General features: G+C 41.8%; 1 protein-coding gene across 1 annotated transcript in view; it reads left to right on the forward strand.

Annotated features, from left to right (window-relative positions):
• Nucleotides 1-22393, forward strand: part of clpb (ClpB family mitochondrial disaggregase) — a 41228-nt gene extending 18835 nt beyond the window's left edge. Inside the window, exons 6-16 of the mRNA XM_088639313.1 lie at nucleotides 4575-4672; nucleotides 6984-7098; nucleotides 13791-13868; nucleotides 15431-15486; nucleotides 15886-15930; nucleotides 16280-16441; nucleotides 17772-17928; nucleotides 18503-18576; nucleotides 18968-19087; nucleotides 20788-20892; nucleotides 21438-22393. Of these exons, the coding sequence (XP_088495439.1) occupies nucleotides 4575-4672; nucleotides 6984-7098; nucleotides 13791-13868; nucleotides 15431-15486; nucleotides 15886-15930; nucleotides 16280-16441; nucleotides 17772-17928; nucleotides 18503-18576; nucleotides 18968-19087; nucleotides 20788-20892; nucleotides 21438-21656 (1229 nt within the window). The 3' untranslated portion in view covers nucleotides 21657-22393. The remainder of the gene's footprint in view (nucleotides 1-4574; nucleotides 4673-6983; nucleotides 7099-13790; nucleotides 13869-15430; nucleotides 15487-15885; nucleotides 15931-16279; nucleotides 16442-17771; nucleotides 17929-18502; nucleotides 18577-18967; nucleotides 19088-20787; nucleotides 20893-21437) is intronic.
• The last annotated feature ends 1505 nt before the right edge of the window (nucleotides 22394-23898 follow it).

Below are 23898 nucleotides of genomic sequence, written 5' to 3' on the forward strand. Positions count from 1 at the left end.
GAATACAGGTATAGCCATACAGGTCAAGACCATACCACCGTTAACACCCCTGCTCTTCTAAAGAGTGCCATGTGATCTGAATGGCCAGGACCATAACGTTTAATGTCTCACCAGACACTGGTTTGGAAATTCAGCTTCAGAGGGAATAGCACCACCTACTGGTCCACCAATACCAATTACAGCAGCAACCTACTTTCTCATCTGTTTGATCTCTTCTTACTTTGTTCAGTGTTCAACAACAAGGAACAGAGAGAGCACAAACATTATGCTTTATTTTAGGGATTAGTCCAGAGATGAGGACAGTAGTTCTCTCAAGTATCTAATTTCATAGAACAGCTATTGATCACCAGTGCTTGGGCTTCCATGATCATCACAGGAGCCAAGTTACATTCTGGAAAACCTTGGAGAATATCTAACAGAGCAAAAAATCCCATAAAAGAGAATGGGACATGTCTGTCTATCAAGTCTATCTTAATTTAGGATGATTTGCCATTGAAGAGGAAAAAACAAGAGTCTTAGTCTTCTGTATAATGAGTAAACATGTTGCTTGCAATCTCATAATACATCTCTGGCAACAGATACATTTTTTAAATTAAAGGATAAAAAAATCATAAAAAAACCTTATTTACATGCAGCAATCCCATTAAAAGGGAAAGTCATTACATAAAACAGTGCTTTGAAATATTCGCATTTTACTGCAGACAGCATAGCGTCAGCCCATGTTATTAAGAGCATACATCAGCCCAATAAATAATCACTCTGTGGTTCTCTGGCTCAATCGTACACAAACATAATATATAATCCAGGGATTTATTCCTCCTGTGTCTCTTTGAATACCCAGAGATTTTTTTTCAGTTTTTAAGGCGGTACTTTAGACACAACTAGTATTATCGTGTGTTTTTTGAGCATGATTTGAACTCACAAAGCATGTTTTTAATGTTAATATGGAATATGGAATGTATAGTACAGCTTGAGCACCATTGGACCTTTTCTACAGTCAAACTGTGGAAAACCGACAGAATGTTGCAGAGGAATGAGCACTTTTATGGAAGGATAAGAGTAGGTTCGCCTCGAATTTGAAGTTTGCTGCTTTTCACCCCATTACTGCAGGGGAATAAGCTGCAGGAGTATGGCAGAGGTGTTGGATGACAGGGCATTGAGGCATTTGTCAAGTTTTGTATCTCCACTTCTAACTCTGTTTTTTAAAACCAGCCAATAGGAGGGTTTCACATGAAGAAAAAAAAAACTACCATGAAAATGTAAAATGGAGACAGGGCTGCAGCTACAGCTCCAGTACAATTAGACATTTTCTTTAATGTGAAAAAAAAGATTTACTGGAAATCAAAACAATCTTCTTAAATCAAAAATGTTGCCATCATGGTTTTTTTAGTGCAATATGTCTGTTCATACTTCTGAATCTCTACAATTCATTTGTGGTTGTGTTTTAAATATATTCAGATATACTGCACACATTCAACTTTCAACTCAGTTTCACATTCAACTCAATTTCTGTTCCTCTTTCTGTCTGAGGTTTGTAGAGTGACATTACTATGCAAATATACAGTCTAGAAAACATAGAAAAGTCTTCTGTATCTAGACCATGTCTGCAGAATCATTTAAACATCTAGTGAATCTGTATTTACTAGTTTATCAGTTTATCAGTTACAGGTACAGTAAATGGTACTTTGAGCTCACTGAAGAACATACAGTTGTGATTGTGCAATCGTGGTGGTGTCATCAGCGAACTCCAAAGTTAAGAATCCAGTTCTGCACCCTGAAAAAGACTAAAATGCCTGAAATAAGTGTTTATGCTTTGTGTGGAACATACTGTATGGAGTGCATGATTACTAACATGTATAATCCCCCTGTAGAATGATCTGTGATATGTACCCACAGAGGATTGTGTTTTTTCTTTAATTTGCATGATCTGAACACTTTGCTGATTGAAGAGATAATATTTTGTTCTTTCTTGATTTGGAGGAGATTGTTACTGGATGACATGGGAAGAAGAACTGTGTTTAATAATACAGGTTTAGGTCTAGAGACATTCACCAAGCATGCAGTTACATATGATATACAAGTACAGATTTACCAACCAGTAAAAAATTACTTTTGACCTCCAGTTAGCATATCAGTTTGTCTTAAGCTCAATCACTTTTGAAATGTGCGAACTACGGTATTACATCAAAATCCCATAATTTGTCTGCACCAAAATTCTGGCTCTACCTCGCCAGCGGCTCATTCTCATTTCCAGTAGTAAGCTTTAAAGCCCGCATACATCTTTGTTCCTCTCAGTCAATAAAGATAGTCAGCTAGATGGATAGGCAGGCAGACCGACAGAGACTATACATATCTTTAGTCATAAAGGGAAGTTTAATAAAATTTGAAAAATTGAGCGCTGTCAGTTGCTAAACTTTTTCCGATAGGCTGGGAGGGGGGGCGTGGGGGTGGAGTTATTTCCCCGGTGAGCGACCTGCTGCTCTGGTTTGCTCTCTAGGCTCCAGAGAGGTGACCACACCGGCCTCCATTTATCATGCAGCAGGGTCTCCTTGCCCTGGACCGTGCCACTTCTACAGACTCCCAGCCTGGGGTGACTCTCAGCTGGGCCCCCAGGCTCAGACAGCTAGTGGGAGGTGACTAATTGCCTAGGCCATCCCCAGTCCTAGAGGTCAGCTTTGCCCTCAGCAGGTACCGGCAGTGTCCAGGAGGCAGCACAGGCCTGTCCCAGCTGTCTTTGAGCTGAACGCATGCAGCCTGAGAGGTAGAAAATGATTCCGTGTGTGTGTGTATGTTTTAGAGAGGAGGTGGAGATTAGCTGAGCTTGATTCTTTATAAAGTACTTTTGCCAGAGGGCAAAGGTCCCTGATATTAAAGGACCAAATGATGCTATTTGTTATGTTGGGAAGAGAAAAAAAAATAGGAAGGAGAAGGTGGGTAGGTTGACGGATATAGAGATGGGGAGGGGGGGGCAGAGCTGTTTGTTTTTTATTGCTTTTCCTTTTTTTATGTCCGGTTTGTTATCGATTGGGATTCCACGTGTGGAGAAAAAAAAAAAGTCAGGTTTGTATCAATAATTACAGCAATTAGTCACCCAGCTGCCCTGGGTGTTGTTAAAGTCAGGGGTTCGATTGATCCTGGCCGAACACCAGCTTTTGACCTGCTGACTGTCGGCGTTCAGCAAGGGAGTCCTGCTCATCACCCCAGCCCCCTGCCCAGCACGTTGACTCGGGTTCAACGTTGCCAGGTTACGGCCGAGCACCTCAATGTCTGATCAGCAATGTACAGTGTATCTCCTTGAGCCTTCCCCTTAGAAATGCTGCTCAGTTCCACGCATTATCCAATACATAACTTTAGTCATTTGCTGCTGAATACCATCAGAGTGTGGATGCTGGATATCTTACAGCATGCACTATGGTGTGGTGGTTTACTGATCAACAGATCCAAGTGTGTCAAAGTGAGAAGAAAACATAAAAAATGTTGTCAAAATCAGTAGAGCTTATCACAAAAAAGTCATTTTAAGGGGGATAAGTATGGAGTTAAGTAAAAACACACTATTGTGGACATTATTGTGCCAGCAGCCATATCACCCTGCAACTCACAACTGGCAACCCACTGAAGCTAAGCAGGTGTGAGCCTGGTCAGTGAGCCTGGTCAGTACCTGGATGGGAGACCTCCTGGGAAAAACTAAAGTTGCTGCTGGAAGAGGTTTTAGTGGGGCCAGCAGGGGGCGCTCACCCTGTGGTCTATGTGGGTCCTAATGCCCCAGTATAGCGACGGGGACACTATACTGTAAACAGGTGCCGTCCTTCGGATGAGACGTAAAACCGAGGTCCTGACTCTCTGTGGTCATTAAAAATCCCAGGGCGTTTCTCGAAAAGAGTAGGGATGTAAACCCGGCGTCCTGGCCAAATTTCCCATTGGCCCTTACCAATCATGGCCTCCTAATAATCCCCCTCTATGAATTGGCTTCATTACTCTGCTCTCCTCCCCACTGATAGCTGATGTGTGGTGAGCCTTCTGGCGCACTATGGCTGCCGTCGCATCATCCAGGAGGGGAGTCCCCATTACCTGTAAAGCGCTTTGAGTGGAGTGTCCAGAAAAGCGCTATGTAAGTGTAAGCAATTATTATAATTATTATTATTATTAAGCAGCATAGTCTGTGCTGGCTCGCAGATTAAAAAGATAGGGTCAGGACATGGAGAGTGCTAAACACCCCGATGACAAAGTATAATACAAGCACGTGTCATCCTTTTCACCCTGAAAAACTAATTTGTCTTATGAAGGAAGCATTCAATAACTATTGCCACTGTGTCCACCAAAACCCCACTGAACAATATGATCTACAGAGAAGGAGCATAAGGCTGTCATACACTGGGGGTCAATCTGCCCATTGTTGGCACACGCCAGGGTCTCTGCACTCTGAGCCTGCAGCATTAACAATGCCTTTCATTCCCACCTACTGGGTCAAACTACATTTTTCTATGCCGGTGGAAAAAAGAAGGGTAGCCCTGTGACCCCTAACCGCTGGCAAAGATGACCCCTCTTAACCCCTGACCTCTTCTCTTTTGTGTCAGGTGCCAACCCCCTGCTGCCCAATGAGATAGGGCACACGCCACCCGCCTACGCCAAGGAGGGGGAGATGGCAAAGCTGCTGAAGGACTGGGAAGGCAAGGTAGGCTGGAAACATCACGAACAGGCAGCTGCCCAGGAAGAAAAGACCAGCGAGGGCATCTTGACAGACTGAAGTAAAAGTCAGCTGCTGAATTTACTCGCCAAAACGGCGTAAAAAGCTGAAGGATCAAGAGCCGTATCTGGGGCCTTCAGGCTGTGGAACGGTTTCCTGATACCCCTGCCGATAACCAAACTGTTTTCCTTTCATTTAGAAAATGATTGAAAGTTGTGCTTTACAGACTGTCAGAGATTTTAATTTGATAACATTTTTCACTAAAAAGGTTATCTCTGTCCCTTGATTGTCTATGGCCAAGTTACCTCAAAGGTGCCATCATGGCTATATTATATTTATATTTTCGGCTATAATCTTGCACCGTCTTCTTTCCCTTTCGCTCCGGGATGTTTTCAGGACGACACGTTTCTAGAGACCTCAGGTTAACATCCTGTGAAGAGGCTTTGGAGTTTTAGACTAATCCCCCCCAGCGCCTAGAAGAACAATTCCTACTGTGGTATTTCTTTTAAAAAATAGTAGTTTCCTTTTAAAAGGGAAAGTTCATGATGCAGAACATCCCCTACAATTACTGAATGTAACAGGGAGGGACCAGCTCTCCATTCACACCTGTCTCCAAGCTTCAGCGAGTTCATAGAAAGACCTGAGTGACCTGCTTCAGCTGCAGGAAAGGATGAAAGAAGAAAATGAAAGAGACACAATAGACCAGACACAGGATCAAATAAAATGAAATCCAAAATATGAATAATTTCATATCTGATTAACAATTAATACAAATAAATAGTAGATTAAATGTTAATCTGCTAAATGTGGATAAAACTAAGGAAGGATCAATTGTAAAATGTGAGTGCGCAAAAAATAGTAACTCTGAAAGTAAGAGATAGATGAAGAAAAGTCAGGACATTTAAGCAAAAAAAAAAGAAAATGCATCATTCTTCTAGATACAAGAGAGCAGTCAGTTGTTAAATTCGATGTTCGACACGTTTCAGCTCTACGGTACGTTCCTTGTTCTTTCAAAAGTTGGGCAGAAAACGCCGAGTTTTCTGGGCCCCTGAGGCAGGATGTGTGAATAGACAGAGGCTGAGAGGCAGGCCTGTGCTTTCCTACCCATAGCAGGTCTCTGGGGCCGAGCGCAGAAACATTATTGCTTCATATGAAGCAGGGGGCTGGATGGATGAGTCCTTGTAGGGAGAGACGAATGGCACCATTAGAAAATTGCATTTCCAGCCAATTTATTGTCTTATTTCTGTCAGGGCCAGGATCCTAACAGGGAAAACTGCACCAGGGTCTGCCGCCAGTGAGGGCTGACGACGGTCTCGTCTTTATTTCCGCTATTTTTCTTACTTTTCCGTGGATTCCTGTTTCTGTCAAGGCATTGTGAAGCGGAGCTGGATGTGCTTTTCAAGACCAGAGTGTAATAAGGGGAATGGGTGGGAGTACAGCATCTGGTCCTTTGGCTGTGAATTACAGCTTTCTATCGATTAACATCAACGGCTGGAGTTTTTTTAGGCTGTTTTCTCTGAAGTTTGTTGAGCGTTGCGTCCCACAAGTGTGGCATGAAGACTTTCAGAATGGCTTTCCTTTAGACTGTAAAGATTCAAACAGTTGCAGATTGGAGTTGACATTCTACCGTATATTGTTTATTAAATGCACATTTATTAGGTATGCAGCACTTAAAATCCTATTTACTGTATTTACATTTGACTTAACAGAAAGGGCCTGGAGAACTGGAAAAAAATGGAAACATTGCTGTATTTATTGAATAACATAGCTGCACTATTTTTCATTTCCCTGTATTTAAATGGTTACAGTCCTGCCACAGCGTGTTGAGTTGAGAGTTATATTTAATAATGTGTATTAGAGGAGGTGATGCCAATTAAGGAATGGAATAGAACCCTTTTGGGCATTCTTGAGTTGTAATGTAAATAGTTATAAACCCCTGGAGGAGTGCAAAACTATTTCTCTTCGTCTTCAGTGTACTGGTTCCCAGCTCTGACACCGGTAACACATGCAGTATTGCTTTCCAGATTGTGAACTGTAAGACCCAGGCTGTTTGTCTTTCAAGTGTTATAACCCGTACAGAGGGGCCCCAACTAGCACTTCCTAGCCCTGTAGCTCTCGGTAGTAGGCCGCTGTTCCTGTCAGCCCTATGATTCCAGCAGGTTGGGGCTGTATTAAGTTGTCAGAGGCCCGAAGCCTGTGTGTCCATGTGAAATCGGGGCAGCCCTGGAGGTGCTGGGATTGTGAGCGGTGGAGAGGAAGTGAGTGGCAGCCCTGACAGTCTCCCCCCCCCCCCCCACAGTTTCAGGAGGCTCAGCAGCGGCGGGAAGCCGAGGAGCGGAGACGGTTCCCCCTGGAGCGGAGACTGAGAGAGCACATCATTGGACAGGAAGGGGCCATCAACACTGTTGCCGCAGGTACCGTCAAGGCGCCGCGCTCGCTGTGTTTACAGGCCTCAGCCATGGGAAACCCTGTATAAAACAGGGCTTGACTGCAACGAGCGTGCCCATCTGCGGACTTTTGTAGCCCTCTGTTCTTAATACAAACTGCATTGCTGCCTTGCGCCAAATGGTTTCCTGTCTTCCCATTAATTAGTGCCATTTTGTTGGTAGCGGTAGTGGATTTGGACAGGGTGACTACCTCTCCTGGGCCTCGATTCAGGCCTTCACATAGCCAATCGGGTTAGCTGGACATGTGGCCGTTGAGCCACTTGCCTACTCTGTGTGTCTGACAGAGCCACCTCAGGCTCTGCCGTAAGCTCCAAGTTGCAGGGCTCTCAGTTGTCACCTCCCATCCATCTTTTTCTTTTGTGTCTGAGGGCCTGGAGGCTCACACTGCAGGTCAGATAAACTATTAGGTGCCTCAGGCTTTCCCTACAAAAAGATGGGTGTAACAAGCTGCTGCAGTGTTCTTTATTTCCCTCCACACGCTGCAAAAACCTAGCATGCAGTTGCATTGTGCCGTATGCAATACAAAATGAAACAAAATGTTTCTACAGACACTCAGTATTGATTTAATTTTCCTTTTGTCATTTCAGTTTCAAACCTGGGGAGAGTGTTGCTCTTACACTGTAAAGACAGATATCAAACTAAAGGCAAAGCAACGAAATCCATGATCTTTTTTATTTATTTACCAGAGCTATGTAGCCTCATTTGTTTATCCTGGCAGTTAATATTTTTCTCTTACAGAGTTCTTATTTTCCCCACTTATCATTCGAATTTTAGCTACACTGCCCTACCTGATTTTTAGTGTTCAATGTTTTGGATGAGAAACTTCTTTTATATTTGGTGTGTAAATTTATACATTGACAGGGGTTATTTTTTTCAAAATCTAAGCCCTGAGTTATCCAGCAGTTGTTGGTAAGCCTTGATAATGAGTATATCTGAGATAGGAATTCACCCCCAAGAGGTAACGTCTGAGTTCAACCCCTGTTGTGTGCGATGGAAAGAAAAGTCTTCAGCAGGCATTTGGCAGAGCATTGCTCTGATGAGGGAAATAAAAAAAAATACATATGTCAGGGAGGCACTGATACAATCCACACACTGATTGAACGCTGTTTTCTATCCAGCGTTATTTGTCCAATGACTTCAACTCTTCTTGACAAGTTGGCAAGTGCTCTCTTGGATATGATGGTCAGTATGATCCCTTTCCCAGTCATATATCTCAGGACAAGACCCACAGTCCAATGTGTTAAAACACTTAGGAGGAAGTGACCTTTTAGGATGCAGTCATAGAAAGATATGTACATAATCAAAAAATATGCCAGCCTCTTGCGCAATTGCAAACCGGCTTTGCCAAAAGCTATTTGTCTTTCATTCCTGAACCCCTCTTCAGCTCTCCATTCCTCTTCCTTCCCCGGTTTCTCTCTCTGTCTCTTTCATTCTCCGTGGCCAGCCAACGTTCTTAAAGGTTAACCACTGACTTCACTCACCAGCCGGGAGAGAGTGGCTGATCTGGGCAGGCTGTGCCAGCTAATTGGCTAATTGTGATTAATGGGTACTCCCTAAGTGTGACACAGGTGGCAGTGTCTGCGTGCATTACAGCTGGCTGCTGTGCTGGGGCTGAGAGCTGCTTTCTAATTGAATTATGGGGAGAAAGCGCTTTCTTTCTCTCTCTCTCCCTCTTTCCCTCTAGCCTTCTTCTGTCGCCCAGTTAAAGAGACAGAGGCTGATTCCTTGTGCCTGCAGATAAGGGCTGACCTTTATACCGCTTTTCCAAAGGGCTTCATTACCCAAAGAGCTCTGTCTTACATATTAGTGCTGCGGCCCATAGCACTGGTTAGGGACGTAGTGCTCACTTTACGGGCAAATACAGAGAAATACTGTATATGAAAGTTCGGTCACACTACCGATCAGAAGTTTTTACACTGTAGGCATCAAGGCCCAAACAATTTCTTAATCGTTATGTGTTTCAGGAAAACATTCATCTTTATTCAACTGAAGAGACTAAAAGCTAAGAATGAAAAGTTTCTGCAGCCTCACTTGCCAGATGTACACCAGTTCCTTTTCTCAATCATAAGATAATTACAAAGTTGAATGGATTCCCAAGCTTTCATAATCATCGTTTCTCCTTCTCCAATTGAAAAATCCAGAGATCCCTGTTTTTATCGCCTTTGGAACGTCTGCTGTGCATTTTGAAGACACTAGACCCGAGGTCCACATTTTGGGCCTCGCATCATGTTCTGTGATGAAATGTGTGGCCACAGCTAATGTGCTCGATGAGGACCTGGCTGAGGAAACATGGTCTCTTCCACAGAGACATTGACCACAGACATCAGACGTCAGGGGCTAGAGGGAGCAACGGTGGGCTAAAAGCAGGGTCTAGTCCTCATGGGTGTTCTGCAGAATAAACCTCTCGGATACTTATTCTTCTTTCTCATTAGTTTCATCACACTGTCAGGGAGGATAAATATTATGAGGTGCTGCATAAGGAACGCTGAGAGATTAATTTCCTCATAGTCTTGTCAGAAGATTTCAACTGAACGATTACCTTGTGTATGAAACCTGCCTTATTCCTGTAGGGCCCAGCTTTGTATACAGGGCTGTGGGGGTATCTTGTATATTTTGTTGACTGTAAGAGGAGAAATAAATTAAACCGGCTCTTTTCTCATATAACGTGAAACTGACGTGTTTGGAGTCTTAAACGCAAAATTTAAATATATTTTTTTCTCAACGTATAGGCTCAATATGCATGGTTTGTGTTTCCTTTAATTCGTTCCCAAGAATATTGTTAGATTTTTTTCATAAAACAAGGCGGAGTTAATGGAACACTGCATGCATGTTGTGACGTTCACTTCTTACTCATTAGTTAGGTATTTGCGAAGCCTAGTCTCTTTTAAATAACATCAAATTGTTCTCTTTTTTGTTTGAGTTCTTGCTTGTGAGAGCTGAATCTGAGAGCCTGCTACTCCTGAAAAGATTGAGTTGTAATCCATTCTTGGCATATACATTTTTCATTTAATAACCACTGCAGAAGCTGCAGGCACATGGTTTTATTAAGGTTTTAGAATTTTGTAGTAGAAGTAGAGAATTTAACAGAAAGATCCCTTCATATAAATATTCCCTTGGTAACTCGAGAGACAGGGAAGTCAGTTTTGTACAACAAAACAAGGGCTAAAATTTAGAAGAACACAACGTGGTTGTAGCATTTGCTCCCTAAATGTAGTTTCTGCGTAGCAACATATAAAGTGTATTGGTCTTCGGGGAGTGTGGGGTTTTCTCTACATGTTGATCGTGAGGGATGTTCTCTGGTCTTCGGTAGCTCTGTCCTGCACTGGGCTGTGCTGAGGTCTCAGGGGTGGGCGCCAGTGTCAGAACCAAGGAACTGGCTGCTGATTCAACCCCAGCAACAAGCTCAGCGTGCGTGAGAGAGAGGAGAGGCCGGCACAGAAACCGATTTGACAAATGGGCAGTTATTGCTGTCGCAAATTGTCCGAAAGCAATTTCAGCCACATCACTCGCTGATAAAGGCTGAGCTTATTGATTCCTGTGAAGTAATACAGTGAATATATCAGCCGGGTCTGAGAAATGATCAGCAGCACCTTTTACAAGCTCTGGGAAATGGCCGGCATGCAGTGGGGGACTCGGACACAGAGGGGAGGTTTATTTGTGAAGACGTAGATACCACTGTTTTGGCATGTGAGTTTTCTTTTTTCTTCATCTGCCCCTTCACTGCTAATCAGCGAACTTTTCTCAATACAGCCCCATCATCTCTTGGCTACTGCTCTACAGTATCTACAGCCGTGCTGAGTATCAAGAGTTTCAGATCGCATTGTAAGGCCAGTCTAAGGCTTAGAGACCATCATCAAGTTATTTAACACAGCTTTAAACAGCTACCATTTCACACTTCAATGCAAGGCTTAATCACTCCAGTTTTTCAAAGGACCAATTAATACCATCCTTTTCCGGTTAATTCATGTGTTTCCCGCACTGGTCCTGGAGAGCAACAAGGTGGTCCTCTGCTTTTCAGTTCAGTTGTGGTTTTCATTCGCTTCATTGAACCAGTTATTGACTTAATTAGCCGAGATTAATGGGAAGTTTAGCCACTGATCGGAGAGACCTGGAAAGCCAGAAAGCTGGTGGACCAGCCTGGGAGACTGCTGTTTTAATCCCTGTGTCACCTTCAGTTTCATTCATCCTCTTGAGATTCCCTTTTCTGCTAAGATTAGTAATAACACATTTTATGTGTAATTAAAAATCAGCTCTTAAAACATCCTTTTCCAAAATCAGTTTGTTAGGTTTGTTTAACATGGAACATGACAGTCAAATCAGCAGCAATAGCAGAACAGGGAGTACTGTGAACTATTATTCACATATGGTCTTCTGAATACCTACTCTGATGGAGAGAAGAAATGATTTTTTTATGATGTCAGCCGTTGTAAAAGGAGGATTTTTTTCTTACCGTTTGTTAAAAGTTATTGAAGACCATTATCCTATTGTAATTTTATTAAGTGTCCTTTGCCCCAGGAGAGGTAAATTGAGTTTGAATAGACAGCAGTTTGGAGGGGTGTATCAGAGGTCTTCCCAACCATAAAACCACAACCATCCCCTTCCCCCAAAACAGCACATCTCTAAACAGCCCCTGTAAAAACTGCCTCCTGATTAGTGGTGATTTAAAATTAAAGCAAGCTCACAGCAGGTCTGGTAGGTTGAAAAGTAGAAAACATCATTTCTCCAATGAAGCTAAACAAGCTGAACTCATTTCCAGCATCAGAACCAGTTTCTGTAGTGACTGACAGACAGCACCAAAAATAAGCACAGAAATTAAGCTAAAAGCACTCTGGAAGAATTAAATCTAGTTACTGTTCATATCTGTATCTAATGGATATGTTATATGTTAATACTGTTCTGAACTGTATTTTTATTGGGATTACAATAAAAAAAGATGTGAGTTTAGACCAAATAACTGAGAATAAACATATGTAATTCATGGTACTTGAGTAAGACTGGGTACAGTATGTGAAACTCACGTGTGAAGATCTTTAGTAGGAATTCCAGTACTTCTATATTCCCAATAAGGGCTTTTTGTATCCAACACAGTTGAATTATCTTCATAACTGACTCTACACAGAAAGGTACGTTCCGGAAGTGTAGGCATACCTTTCTTTTAGAAATCAGGTCCCAAAGCAGGTGATTACTTGTTTCACGGGTGGTTATCTTGTGATTCAGCTGTCCTCCAACAACACTGCATTTTACTGAAGGAGGTTGCTAGAATCAAGTATTCTGGGGTCCCCTGGGTGCTGCTGTGGTGTGATAAATAAAAATCTTAGAGTTACATTCAGTTCAGCAACATTATGAAAAAATATTATTGCCCACAGTACAGAAAGTAGCCCGCAGCATTCAGAGATTTATCTTTATAACAAATAACAGAATGAAAACGCAGAAAAAATGCTGTTGTGTGCCCTGCTGTCTGCTCAGAGTGCTATATCTCCTGTTTCTAAACGTGAAGATACTTAATATGACTTCTTTCTGTCATTTTGATTTTTTTCTCAGGATAATAAAAATCCTTTCATATCGAGAATATAAAATCTTACAGCATAAGATTGTCTGTTACCAACTCTTGTCCTAACGCATTTTGCTGCATTAGTCTCATGTGTACATATGTTTCTTTTTGGTGCCATGTTTCGAAGTTAAATAGCTTAAAGATTCATTTAGTTTTGTGTCCAGCAAGACGTTTCATTTATTGTTGAAACTGCCTGCATATTTTGCAAAAATGTATCTTGCATAAAACTAATTTTCCAATTTGCTACACACACTTCATCATTTGTTGGGATTGTTCAGTGACATTTTTTAACAGTTCAAGAGGGTCTCAGCTGTACTTTCTTAATAGCCCTGGAACACTATTGAGCTTTAATGTTATTATATACGTTGAAACATGTTTGTCCCGTTCTTTTTTGTGAGAACGTTAATAAAATCTTTGAGGGGGAAAAAACTACACATCCCATGATCAACAACTGAGCCATCTCGGCAGCTTTGAGTGAACCCATCTTCCTGGTGCAATTTTAATGCCCACAGACGGTGTGAAAAGTTATTTTGAGCCGTTTATATATAGAAATGTGACAGCTTTTTAAGTTCATTTCTTTTGTAAGATGCCTCATATTGGCCTACTGAAACGGCCTTTCACTTCTCATTACACAAAACAGACGATTTGTCTTTAAAATAAATAAGTAAATAAGGAAATATAAATAAATAAAGCCCTTCTTGGCAGCCACACATGCCTAAGTGCCTCTGATTTTATTTCTTTTTGGGTTTTTGTGTTTCGCCCCGCCCTCTGCCATCGCAGGCCTGCGCTGCTTTCTCTCTCTTTTTTTTTCGAGCTGGTTGCCAGGGCAACCTGGCGTTATCCGAACCCTTTTCCCCGGGCTGCTCTCCTGGATCCATGCTAACTCGATTTGGTTTCTCCAGCGCCGGGATGGCTAATGAAATTACGCGGGGCTAATGGTCCGAATGACTGAGAGTGGAGGCTGAAAGCAGTCAGAACATCGTGTAGAGTCTGCGATAATTATCCGCGCTCCTGTGTCATTGATGTATTCAGTTTGCAGAGGTCTTTTTTTTTTTTTTCCACTGCCTGTTCCTGAGCCTCTGTCTCTTTCCACCTTTTTTCCCGGCAGCAATTCGGAGGAAGGAAAATGGCTGGTACGACGAAGAGCATCCCCTTGTCTTCCTCTTCCTGGGCTCATCTGGAATTGGTAAAAGAGTCCACAGGCCGCATGCCTGCCCTTTTTGAATCGGCTTTCACTAAGTGTTCACTACATTTATGTTCAGTTTCTGATTACAACCTCTTCCTCCTTTCTTGGTAATTACCGTGTCTCTCATAACAAAAGCCTCTAGAGGAACAATCGGTGCCACCAAACCAAAAGGTCAGAACAGCCGACAGCACATGAATTCATTGTGCAGTCAATCCATATGTGAGTCCTCATGTGAAGCCAAGGCCTATGTTGTACTTTCCGCCCAATGGAACTGGTCCCAGTGCACAATCGTGGAGTTCGTTCTGGCCAGTCTCCAGCTTTGCTGAATGCCTAGTAAATAGGCAGACTAATTGAGTCCAGTTGCTTTTCCCTTCCTGCACAACAAGACTATCTGTGCACTTTAGGTTTGCAAACTCAGGTGTTGTATTTCGTTTTCATTGGCTCCACGATATACAAGTCTGAGCCACGATGGCCGCCATAATAACGACCAGAGTAAATTAGTCCAGTTTAAAAAATAGTGACTTTGAATAGTTACAGTTGTTCATCTTTGAGATGAGATTGCTGCAGAAATACACCCAATATGCACAGCTAACACGGGAGCTGACAGGCAGATATTGCAGACAGAAAGACCTGCACACCTCCACAGGGGGTTAATTGTTTCCCCTGCCTGTTAAGTTGTTTGTTTGTACGATAAAGTGTGAAAATTTATGGAAATTGCCTGGCTTTCATATTCTTCTAGCCTGCAGCGACATACAAGCAGCCTGCCAGAGGACATGAATATTTAACAGCTGAGCAACAAGTCCCCCTCTTATCCTATATGTATATTAAAATTTATAAAGGGAATATTTTACATCTACTGTACTGAGTGAATATGTGAGGAAGGAGCTGGCAGAGAGTTCGTTCTGCTTGTACACCTAGAGGAAAACAAAGCCACATCCAGTCAGCTGTGAACCAGCTGGATTTCATGTGACCAGGAAAGAGAAGGAAAAGCACTGAAGTTCCTGCAGTCATAATAGTGTCTATAGTAGTAATTTTAGTGTTGATGTTTGGAACAGCTCTGAAGAATAGATGTTTTTTAATATTCATCTCTTCCGTTAAATGGGCAAATGTAGGATAATCATGCAGAAAACAGGGGAGCTGTATGGATTGTTATAAACCAGATGGCAATAGAGCAAGAGTACTGTCCAGGTCCTCTGTTAAACTTAATGTTCAAGGTAAAAATTAAAATAAAATTATTCTGAAAGCACAGGCTTTAGTGGTCAAATCAGTGTTGCAAAATATGAATGGTTTGTTAACCTGTTTTAGAGGCTATGTTTTAAAGAAAATTGGCTGATGATAATAATGATCATCATCGTCATCCTTAATAGAAATTATGAGAGATGTTCAATAGATGGTTCAGCCATTTTAAGTATCAGTCCCATTCACACAGTACATTGTATATTTCTTTCACAGTACATGTTACTGGTTATTGTAAGAACACCTGAACTACATCCATCAACACAACACAGAATGTGGTATTAAAGCACACTGTAAATGCTTCCTTCTGTTTTTCTCCTGCACAGGTAAAACAGAGCTAGCCAAACAAGTGGCCCGATACATGCACAAAGACGTCAAGAAGGTACAGCTTACCAGGGTGTTTTATGTGCTGCTGTTATTGACACGTCTCTGTTTTTCTGTGGTACCTGAGAAGTAGAAGGACAGGTGTCAACCAGAAATCCATCCGGCATGAGTGATTATCTTAAGAAACCCTGCTCTTCACACCCAGTTCATGATGTGATACCAAAACATTCTAAACCTGTAAATTTACAGGGGCATTGTTACTTCATGTGCTGCATTTTTCATGTGGCAAAATTGTTTCATAGGAATCACATTGTTATCCACTGCTCAGCTCTCAAGTAGTTTCCCCAGTTTGTTAATTTTCAAAACGTTTTGCACCCTTGAAAAAAAAAAAAAGCTTTAGTTTTTAAATCTTGTGTTTGTTGGTGTTGATGCATTTTAATCCCATCTTTATTTTCAGGGCTTCATCCGAATGGACATGTCAGAGTTTCAGGAGAAACATGAGGTAAAAGGACAAAATTGACTTTTAAAAAAAACACTTCTGTGGAGCTGCCTAAATCTGGAGCTTCTCTCCATTTCTGCTGGCTAGTGTTTACTGGACCTCTCTCATTATTTAGACTATAGTCATAAAACACTTAACTTTCATACCAAATATCGACTAATATTTTGTCCTGAATGAAAAAGAAAATAAATAATGTATCTATAGCAGCATTACATATTTCTCTGTAGCATTACAAACCTGTTTTTACCTTTTTGTTTTAAATATGCAGCTAACTTTGTGTGTCAAACAACTGTTGTCCACCTGAAGCTGACTCCATCTTTTTTTCCCCTCTTTATCTCTCTCTGCCTCCTAGGTGGCCAAGTTCATAGGCTCTCCCCCCGGCTATGTGGGCCATGAGGAAGGTGGTCAGCTGACCAAGCAGCTCAAGCAGTGTCCCAATGCGGTGGTACTGTTTGACGAGGTGGACAAAGCCCATCCTGATGTGCTCACCATCATGCTGCAGCTCTTTGATGAGGTATCATACCCAGTTTCCTCTTGGGTAGAAAACTCACCTGTTCAGTACATTTTATATGTTATCCCAGTCTGAGTAGGCATTCATTTTTCTAAAACTGTTGACATATGTGTAACATACTATACATTGATGAAAAGATTATAAAAAGCTAGTGTTAGGCTGTGAATCTAAATTCGCAATGAGACTTTTCCCTGGTTTGTAAGAATGCCATACAGGTGTGTTAAAGATTCCTTTGAGGTGTGATGAGCCTCATAGGCTGCTGCACTTTTCATTGGGCTGATACAGTGTGGTGCACCTAAACACAGCACATAGTGCAACAGAGAAAGTGTTGCGTCAGTCGCTGAGCACTTATGGACTTTCAGCACCAATAAAGCTGAACAAAGAGATTCAAGTGAAGTCATTCACAAACTGATTATTAATATAATAATATTAAATTACTGGTCATTTTAAATCTGGAACAAAAGGCACATCCAGAGACTTTGGATTTTGCGGTTTGCTTTTTGACTGTATGTAATATACTGTGCTGGATGCATGTCATACAGTGGGTGCACATCATAAAAAGGCATGTTCAATTTCATTGCTCAGTCACGCGCACAGTTTATTCTGGGTTCGCGCAAAACACAGGTTGCATTTGAGAAAATGGAAAACTATAGTAAGGCGGAGGAGGATGGGCTTTTCTGAGCAGTCATAAAATGACAGACCAGTCTCCAGTTTCTCTAGCGTGCGTTTGTCCTTGGAGATTGCTTCCTTAATAACAGAGCATCTGAAGGATTAATATCACCTCCTCTTCCTTTAAAGGTTGTGCATAGATCTTAAAAATCTGAGGCAATGGGAAATCGATAGCTAAGCGGCAAGAGCTCCAGACAGTACCCTGGCTTTCTGCTAATCAGAGGCACTCAGAGAAGAAGCATCGTGGACGCCAAATCACCAGTGCTGTTTTATGGTGCCCTCAGCTATGCCCACACGAGGAGACAAGATTTCACATAAAATATAGGAATCCTGTCACTTACTACATTTGACTTATTTTGGAAGTAGAGATTTCTCTCACAATGTATGTTATGTTCTTTTCACTAGGTCACAGTGGTTTAAGAGTGCCCTGCATTCTGCAGTATAATCAAAGAAGTCTGATTCATTCCTTGAGCACTACAAACATCCTCACAGCTTATCCTTCATCTGAACGCCAGTTGTACAGATACCGAATCCCAATATCTCACAATTGATTCTGTCCTTTTTCTTTTTTCCTTCAGTTTTTGGGTTGTGTTCTCTTTACTGTGCTAATACACTTCAGAGCCACATAAAAAAAAATCTACGCTCTGTACGTTTTTCCTGAAAGGGAAGGCTGACCGATGGGAAAGGGAAGACAATTGAATGCAAAGACGCTATCTTCATTATGACATCCAACGTGGCGAGCGATGAGATTGCCCAGCATGCTCTGCAGCTCAGACGTGAAGCCCAGGAAGTGAGCCGAAGGAGACTTGCAGGGAATCTTGGTGAGATCTTAACCCGTAATAACAATATTAGAACCATACTGCAAAAACAAAAACTCTAGTTATTTCCTATCGTATTTTTAACTAAAGCTTTTGGTCAATTGAGTAATAAGATACTAAATTTTCTTTGGCTTTCGATAATAATCTAATTATACACAAGACTGACAATAGCCAGGCTTAATTTACCTTTTTTGTTCCCAGAAATGGTACATTTTGATATTACAGTAAATGATTAGAACAGTTAAGATCCAGCTCTAGTTTTCCCAAGTCAGACAGCATTCATTCAGTTCACCAATTAAAATGTAATCATAGCTGTTGGTCAGATGCATTTCTGTAGTTATGGGCTATAAACTGGCAAAGGCACAGTCTGGTGTGCATTTTCTGTCAGAAGACCTGAGGAAAGACACTGTCTCTGCATGGCATTTGGTTGTGATTATTTAAAGTTCTTTTCAGTTTTGTGTGTTATTCATGTCTTATAACTGGATACTAAGAAACATAGAAAAGATTTATGTTCTTTTGTTTAAGATATGTAGCTGTTTGTATACTTCTGTGCAGTTCATAATGTTTTTCACTGCAGATGATGTTCAAGTAAGTGACAAAATCACCATATCCAAGCAGTTCAAGGAGAATGTCATTCGCCCTATTTTGAAGGTAATCAAACCTCATTTGCCAGACCATGATTGAATAAAGCCTGGACAGATGTTTCTTATGAAAAGATTACATATGATTAGGGATTGGTCGAATAGTTTTGCAAGCCTGTGGTCCTGACATTTACCCCACCAAATCCTGGGTCCAGAGTGTGAGTTGCATTTCAAAATCCTCATTTTGGTTCTTGTGGATATAATAATATTCATATTGTTGTATTTTTCAAAATCCCCTTGTAATAGCCAGCTTGTTTTGAGTTGCATTTAATTCTTTTAAATATTGCTGTTTTCTGGGAAGATATAAAATAGTATAAAGTAACCTGTATTGCTGTATTATACAGTCCATGGGTTCAGTGGTCTAGACCCTCTCAACAGCCTCCTGTCCCTTCTGTTCCAAGGCACATTTCAGGCGGGACGAGTTTCTGGGTCGGATCAATGAGATTGTTTACTTCCTGCCTTTCTGCCACTCCGAGCTCATCCAGTTGGTCTGCAAGGAGCTCAGCTTCTGGGCAAAGAAGGTAACAGTTCCTGCTGTACAGATCACCGTGCTGCCTGTCACCCATGCCCGCCCTGCTCAGCATGTCTCTTCTCAGGCCAGCCTCATTCCCAGCACTACACAGGAACTGAAATTAATCCAGTACTAGGGGAGAAGGCACGAGACCGGCCAGATCTGTATGGCCAGTTTTAGCTTTGACCAACACTGGGGTTTGCAAAAATTGGGTGATTCAGGTTGGACGACAGTCGAAAAACTTTTTATTTTGTCTGTTACTTCACAAAATGACATAATACAATATTCAGTTGTCTTGTAGTTGTCTTTTTTAAGCCCTTTTGTAACATTTCTGGTAATTTCTCTTCTGAGGCTCCTAGGATTTGTTTCAGAAGTAAAATGATTACACAGTCTGTGTCGGGAGTAGATATAAACAGAAGCACGGCAGCTCCTGAATCAGGGACAAGCCACCACTGTCATGTGGTTCTCAATGTGCTGGTGAAATTATACCCTTTCCTATGGCATCAATGAATTTTTGCCTGACTAATATATTGAAATCTATGAAAGATTACCTCCTCTGACCAAATCAAATTATAGAATTTAACAGCTGGGGGGTTTATAAATATTTAATCATTACTTCACTTAATGCCAGCAGTCATATCACCCTGTAACTCACAACTGGCTACCCACTGAAGCTAAGCAGCGTTGAGCCTGGTCAGTACCTGGATGGGAGACCTGGGAAGCTATGGTTGCTGCTGGAAGAGGTGTAAGCGGGACCAGCAGGGGGCGCCCACCCTGCAGTCTGTGTGGGTCCTAATGCCCCAGTATAGTGGTGGGGACACCTTTCGGATAAGGTGTTAAACTGAGGTCCTGACTCTCAGTGGTCATTTAAGATCCCCGGGCATTTCTCGATAAGAGTAGGGAGTTAACCCGGAGTTAATTGTCCCCCCTCGGCCTTTACTGTGGCCTCCAAATTGTCCCCATGTATGATTGGCTTGCACTGGCCCTGCGATGGACTGGCGCCCCGTCCAGGGTGTACCCTGCCTTGCGCTCGGTGCTTGCCCGGTGGGCTTCAGCTTCCCACGACACCGTATGGTATAAAGCGGTTTGACAAATGACATGACTTCACTTAATTTTTGCCAGGCTTCTTTTCTTTCAGGGCTTGCCACAGTTTACTCACTGACCGTCCTGACCAGCTCCCTTCTGAGCATTTACACTCTGGGTGTTTTACAATACAGTCATCTATAAATACTAACAGTCCATTATTAAGTGTAAATATAAAAGAAATCTTCTGTAGTACTAAAACGCCCATACTGGTAATTTCGAAGTGATACATTACTCACTTTTTTGGCATGTGACTAGCTATGTACTGTAATACTACTTCTGAACTCCCTCAAGGCAACAGTGTACACTTCTGTCCCAATTGGGTTTAATCACAGGAAATCATCATTCTCATCATTGCACATTATAAACTACTAAATAATTGATTTATTATAGTTATACACACTTACTCATAGTAACATTAAAACCAATGCATGCTTATTACATGTACTCAATGTGTAGAGTAATGTAATTCCTGGTATTTCTGATGTATTATCATTTTAAATATATATGTAAAGATAAAATAACTTTACAAAAGAAATATATGTGGAAGTATTGTTAAATGGTCATCTGTTAAGTGAATGCATTCCTTTTCCTTTATTCTGTGTTGAGTGTCTGTTCTTTCTACAGGCCAAACAGAGACACAACATCACTCTGCTGTGGGACCAGGAGGTGATGGATCTGCTGGCAGGAGGGTACAACCTGCACTACGGAGCCCGCTCCATTAAACACGAGGTACAGCAAGAGCCTGCTGTGTGCTGGAAACAGCAGAGATGTAGCCCCACTGGTTCTCATTCCTGATGGTGTTTCTGTGATCCTCTCTGTTTGTGCACAGTCTACACAATTCTGCTCCTAGTGATTGTGACCTGCACACTCAAAAGCAGGCTCTTCAGGTCCATTCTCCCAAGCTGGTTGTTAATCTTGCTAAAAAACCTAGAGAGCCAACGTTTATATCTGCCAAGACTTGACTTCCAGGAATCTCCAAATTGTAAGCTTGAGAAATACCTTGAGAACCTGTTTCCTGTTACCGATAATGTACGAGATGCCTGATGGTTGAGGCTGTTGGGTCCAAAAATATAAGCTAAACAGCAGTAGGTGCTTTTCCACTTTTCCTGTGTCCATGCCCACACACTCCAAGAGAAAAGTTACTTCTCTTGGCTCGTCTTGTGTTGTCATTTGAGAAGTTTACGAAGGGACAGTTACAGAACATGTGAGCAGCTCCCTGTCGCAGGTTGTGTGAAACGCTCCTCTACTTTGGGTGAACTCTTCCCTTTGTCCAGGTGGAGCGCCGAGTGGTGAACCAGTTAGCCGCGGCCTACGAACAGGAGCTGCTCCCGCGGGGCTGCACACTACGTCTCTCTGTGGACAGCTCTGTGGAGAGTGGCTCTGAGGGCCGGGGCCCCAGCCTGCGCCTGGAAATAGTGGGGGAGGACAGCACTTCCAAAAAACTGGACATCCGACCCCCTCTTAACCCAGAGCAGCTGGCTTTCTCTCTGTGATTCCATAGGAGCTGCGTGAAGGAAGGAACATTTCTGCATACTGAGAGCTTGCAGGTTCTGGTGAAACACTGAAGAAACTGTACAGGAAGAACCACAGGCTGTGTAGCCAACTTACAAGCATGTTCGTGTGTGAAAGTTCCACTGATAAAATCACTGGGACAGATTTCATTTTCTTCCCAGAAAAAGAAATGCATCCAGCCCTCACCCATGCTTGTAGACAGCGTTGGAAGCAGCAGCACTGTCACCATTTCCAGCAGTGTGGTAGTGATTTGGGCCTTCTGGAGCTCAACAAGATGGGCCAACTAGTTTATAAACTAGACGGCAGCTGCAAACTCAGTTTGAATGAGTGTAGAGCCCCAGCACTTGGAGAAGAATTTGAGGTTTCTTACTACAGCAAGATAACATTTAAAGAAAAAGAACTTCCCCAGTGAAACAGCACAATCCACAGCCTACTCTCTAACATGCTGTATGATGCTTTATGTTTCCTGACCTTATTTGGAAGATAGAGAGACCAGCCAATTGAAACGATATAAAGATGAAGGGCACTGACACAGAAATGTAGAGTTGACAAGATGTAGAATTATTTCATCATATAGTTGTCTATTTTGATCATTAATTTCACAGACAATATGAAAAAGAGCCTGTAGAAGTGGAGACATTGTAAAGTACCTAAGAACTTGCTTCAGACTTGAATCCCCTTGTCTTTGTATTAGAGTGAATAAACCTGCTTCTTCAAACTGTGTTGGCTAAATTATACTTCAGATTTTCTATCTTTAATCCCTGGTTTTAATCCCTTGACTTTAGTTATCATTTTCTTGTTTGCAATATTTCTTCATGTTAATAGTAAAATCATAAACATGTTTTTAACTCATTGCATTGCAAAAGCTCAGGTTCCAGTAAAATATACAGAAGATAGACTCCAGTTGCTACCTGGTCATAGTGTACAGATTTCATCATCATATCACATATACATATTTAAGTGCTTTATAAGTCCAAAGTTCAGTTATATTCATTGATGCAATTTAAGAGCAATTTAAATAATCATTATTAAACTCTTAGATTTAAATAACTCTTTGTGCTTTACAGTTGAAAAGTGCCATCTTTGAAAAACACAAATGAATGAACTGTTTCACTTTTAGTACAATATACATTTTAAAAATGAGTATTATACAGAAGTTTTAAGAATAATTTCTCAACTAATCTCCAACTCCCATATCCTTTTATTTGTCTTGACTTTGCCATGCAAATAATTATGATGTAATACTTCATAAAATGGCATAAAAATGGTAGCTCTGAAATTCATTCCCATTAAGACATCATTCTCAATCCAAAGAGCATCACTGCTGCTACTGGGTTGGCTCTGTACACAAAGGCAATACAATGATGGCATTTGGTCCCACGTCAGATCAGACAGGTGAACTGCATTTTGCTGCAAATGTGCACGTTAACATCTGAAAGTACTTAAGAAACTGACGGGAGGTTTTTCTTTCCCTATTCCACAATAGGGACGGGTAAGAATGTATTTCATTCATATAGAAGGGGCTGAAAGGATAGTGGATAATAAATATGAGTGAAAAGGGTGTCTGAGTTGTTTGGGCGCTTGGCTCTTTAGTGGAAGTTTGACAGAGTTCTGGGTGGGGGGTTCTTGAAGATTTCCAGGTTGATCTGGTGCTGTGCGGGGAAAAATATGCTACTGGAATGTTAGACGTGTGTATGAGGCTGATGCAAGAGGGGGAGGAATGCCGGAGAAACACATTCCTCTTTTTCCCAGCATCATTCCTTACATATGTAGAACAGGGATTCTTCCTGTGGGGCTTATTTAGCATTGAAAAGAGTGACATTCCCCCAGCCCCCCATAGCCAGGCCCAGACCCCCCAGCTGCCAAACTCCAATCCCCACTTCCAATGCACTGTCTGTGATGGAGAATCACAGGGTTTGTTCTGAGTGCAGTAATAGGAGAGAGGACCTTAAAAGGTATCTGTTCATTTGACTTGTACCAAGTTGTTAAGTGTAGTTGTCATGGCTTTGATGTAGTCAGAAGTGATTTAATAAAGATTTCAGAATTTTAAATAGAATAGATACATTTAGGGAACAGAGCCAGAGAACCAAACTGACAGAAGTATGATGCTGGTGTGATACAAGTTTGCTATAAAACTGACACTAGAAAATGCCTTTTTTACAAGGATTTACCAAAGTGAGGAAACTGTTCCTTGGGTGGCTCCCATGTTGGGATTTGTTAAAA

Source organism: Lepisosteus platostomus, chromosome 7, assembly GCF_059453375.1.
Source record: "Lepisosteus platostomus isolate fLepPlt1 chromosome 7, fLepPlt1.hap1, whole genome shotgun sequence".
NCBI lineage: Eukaryota > Metazoa > Chordata > Actinopteri > Semionotiformes > Lepisosteidae > Lepisosteus > Lepisosteus platostomus.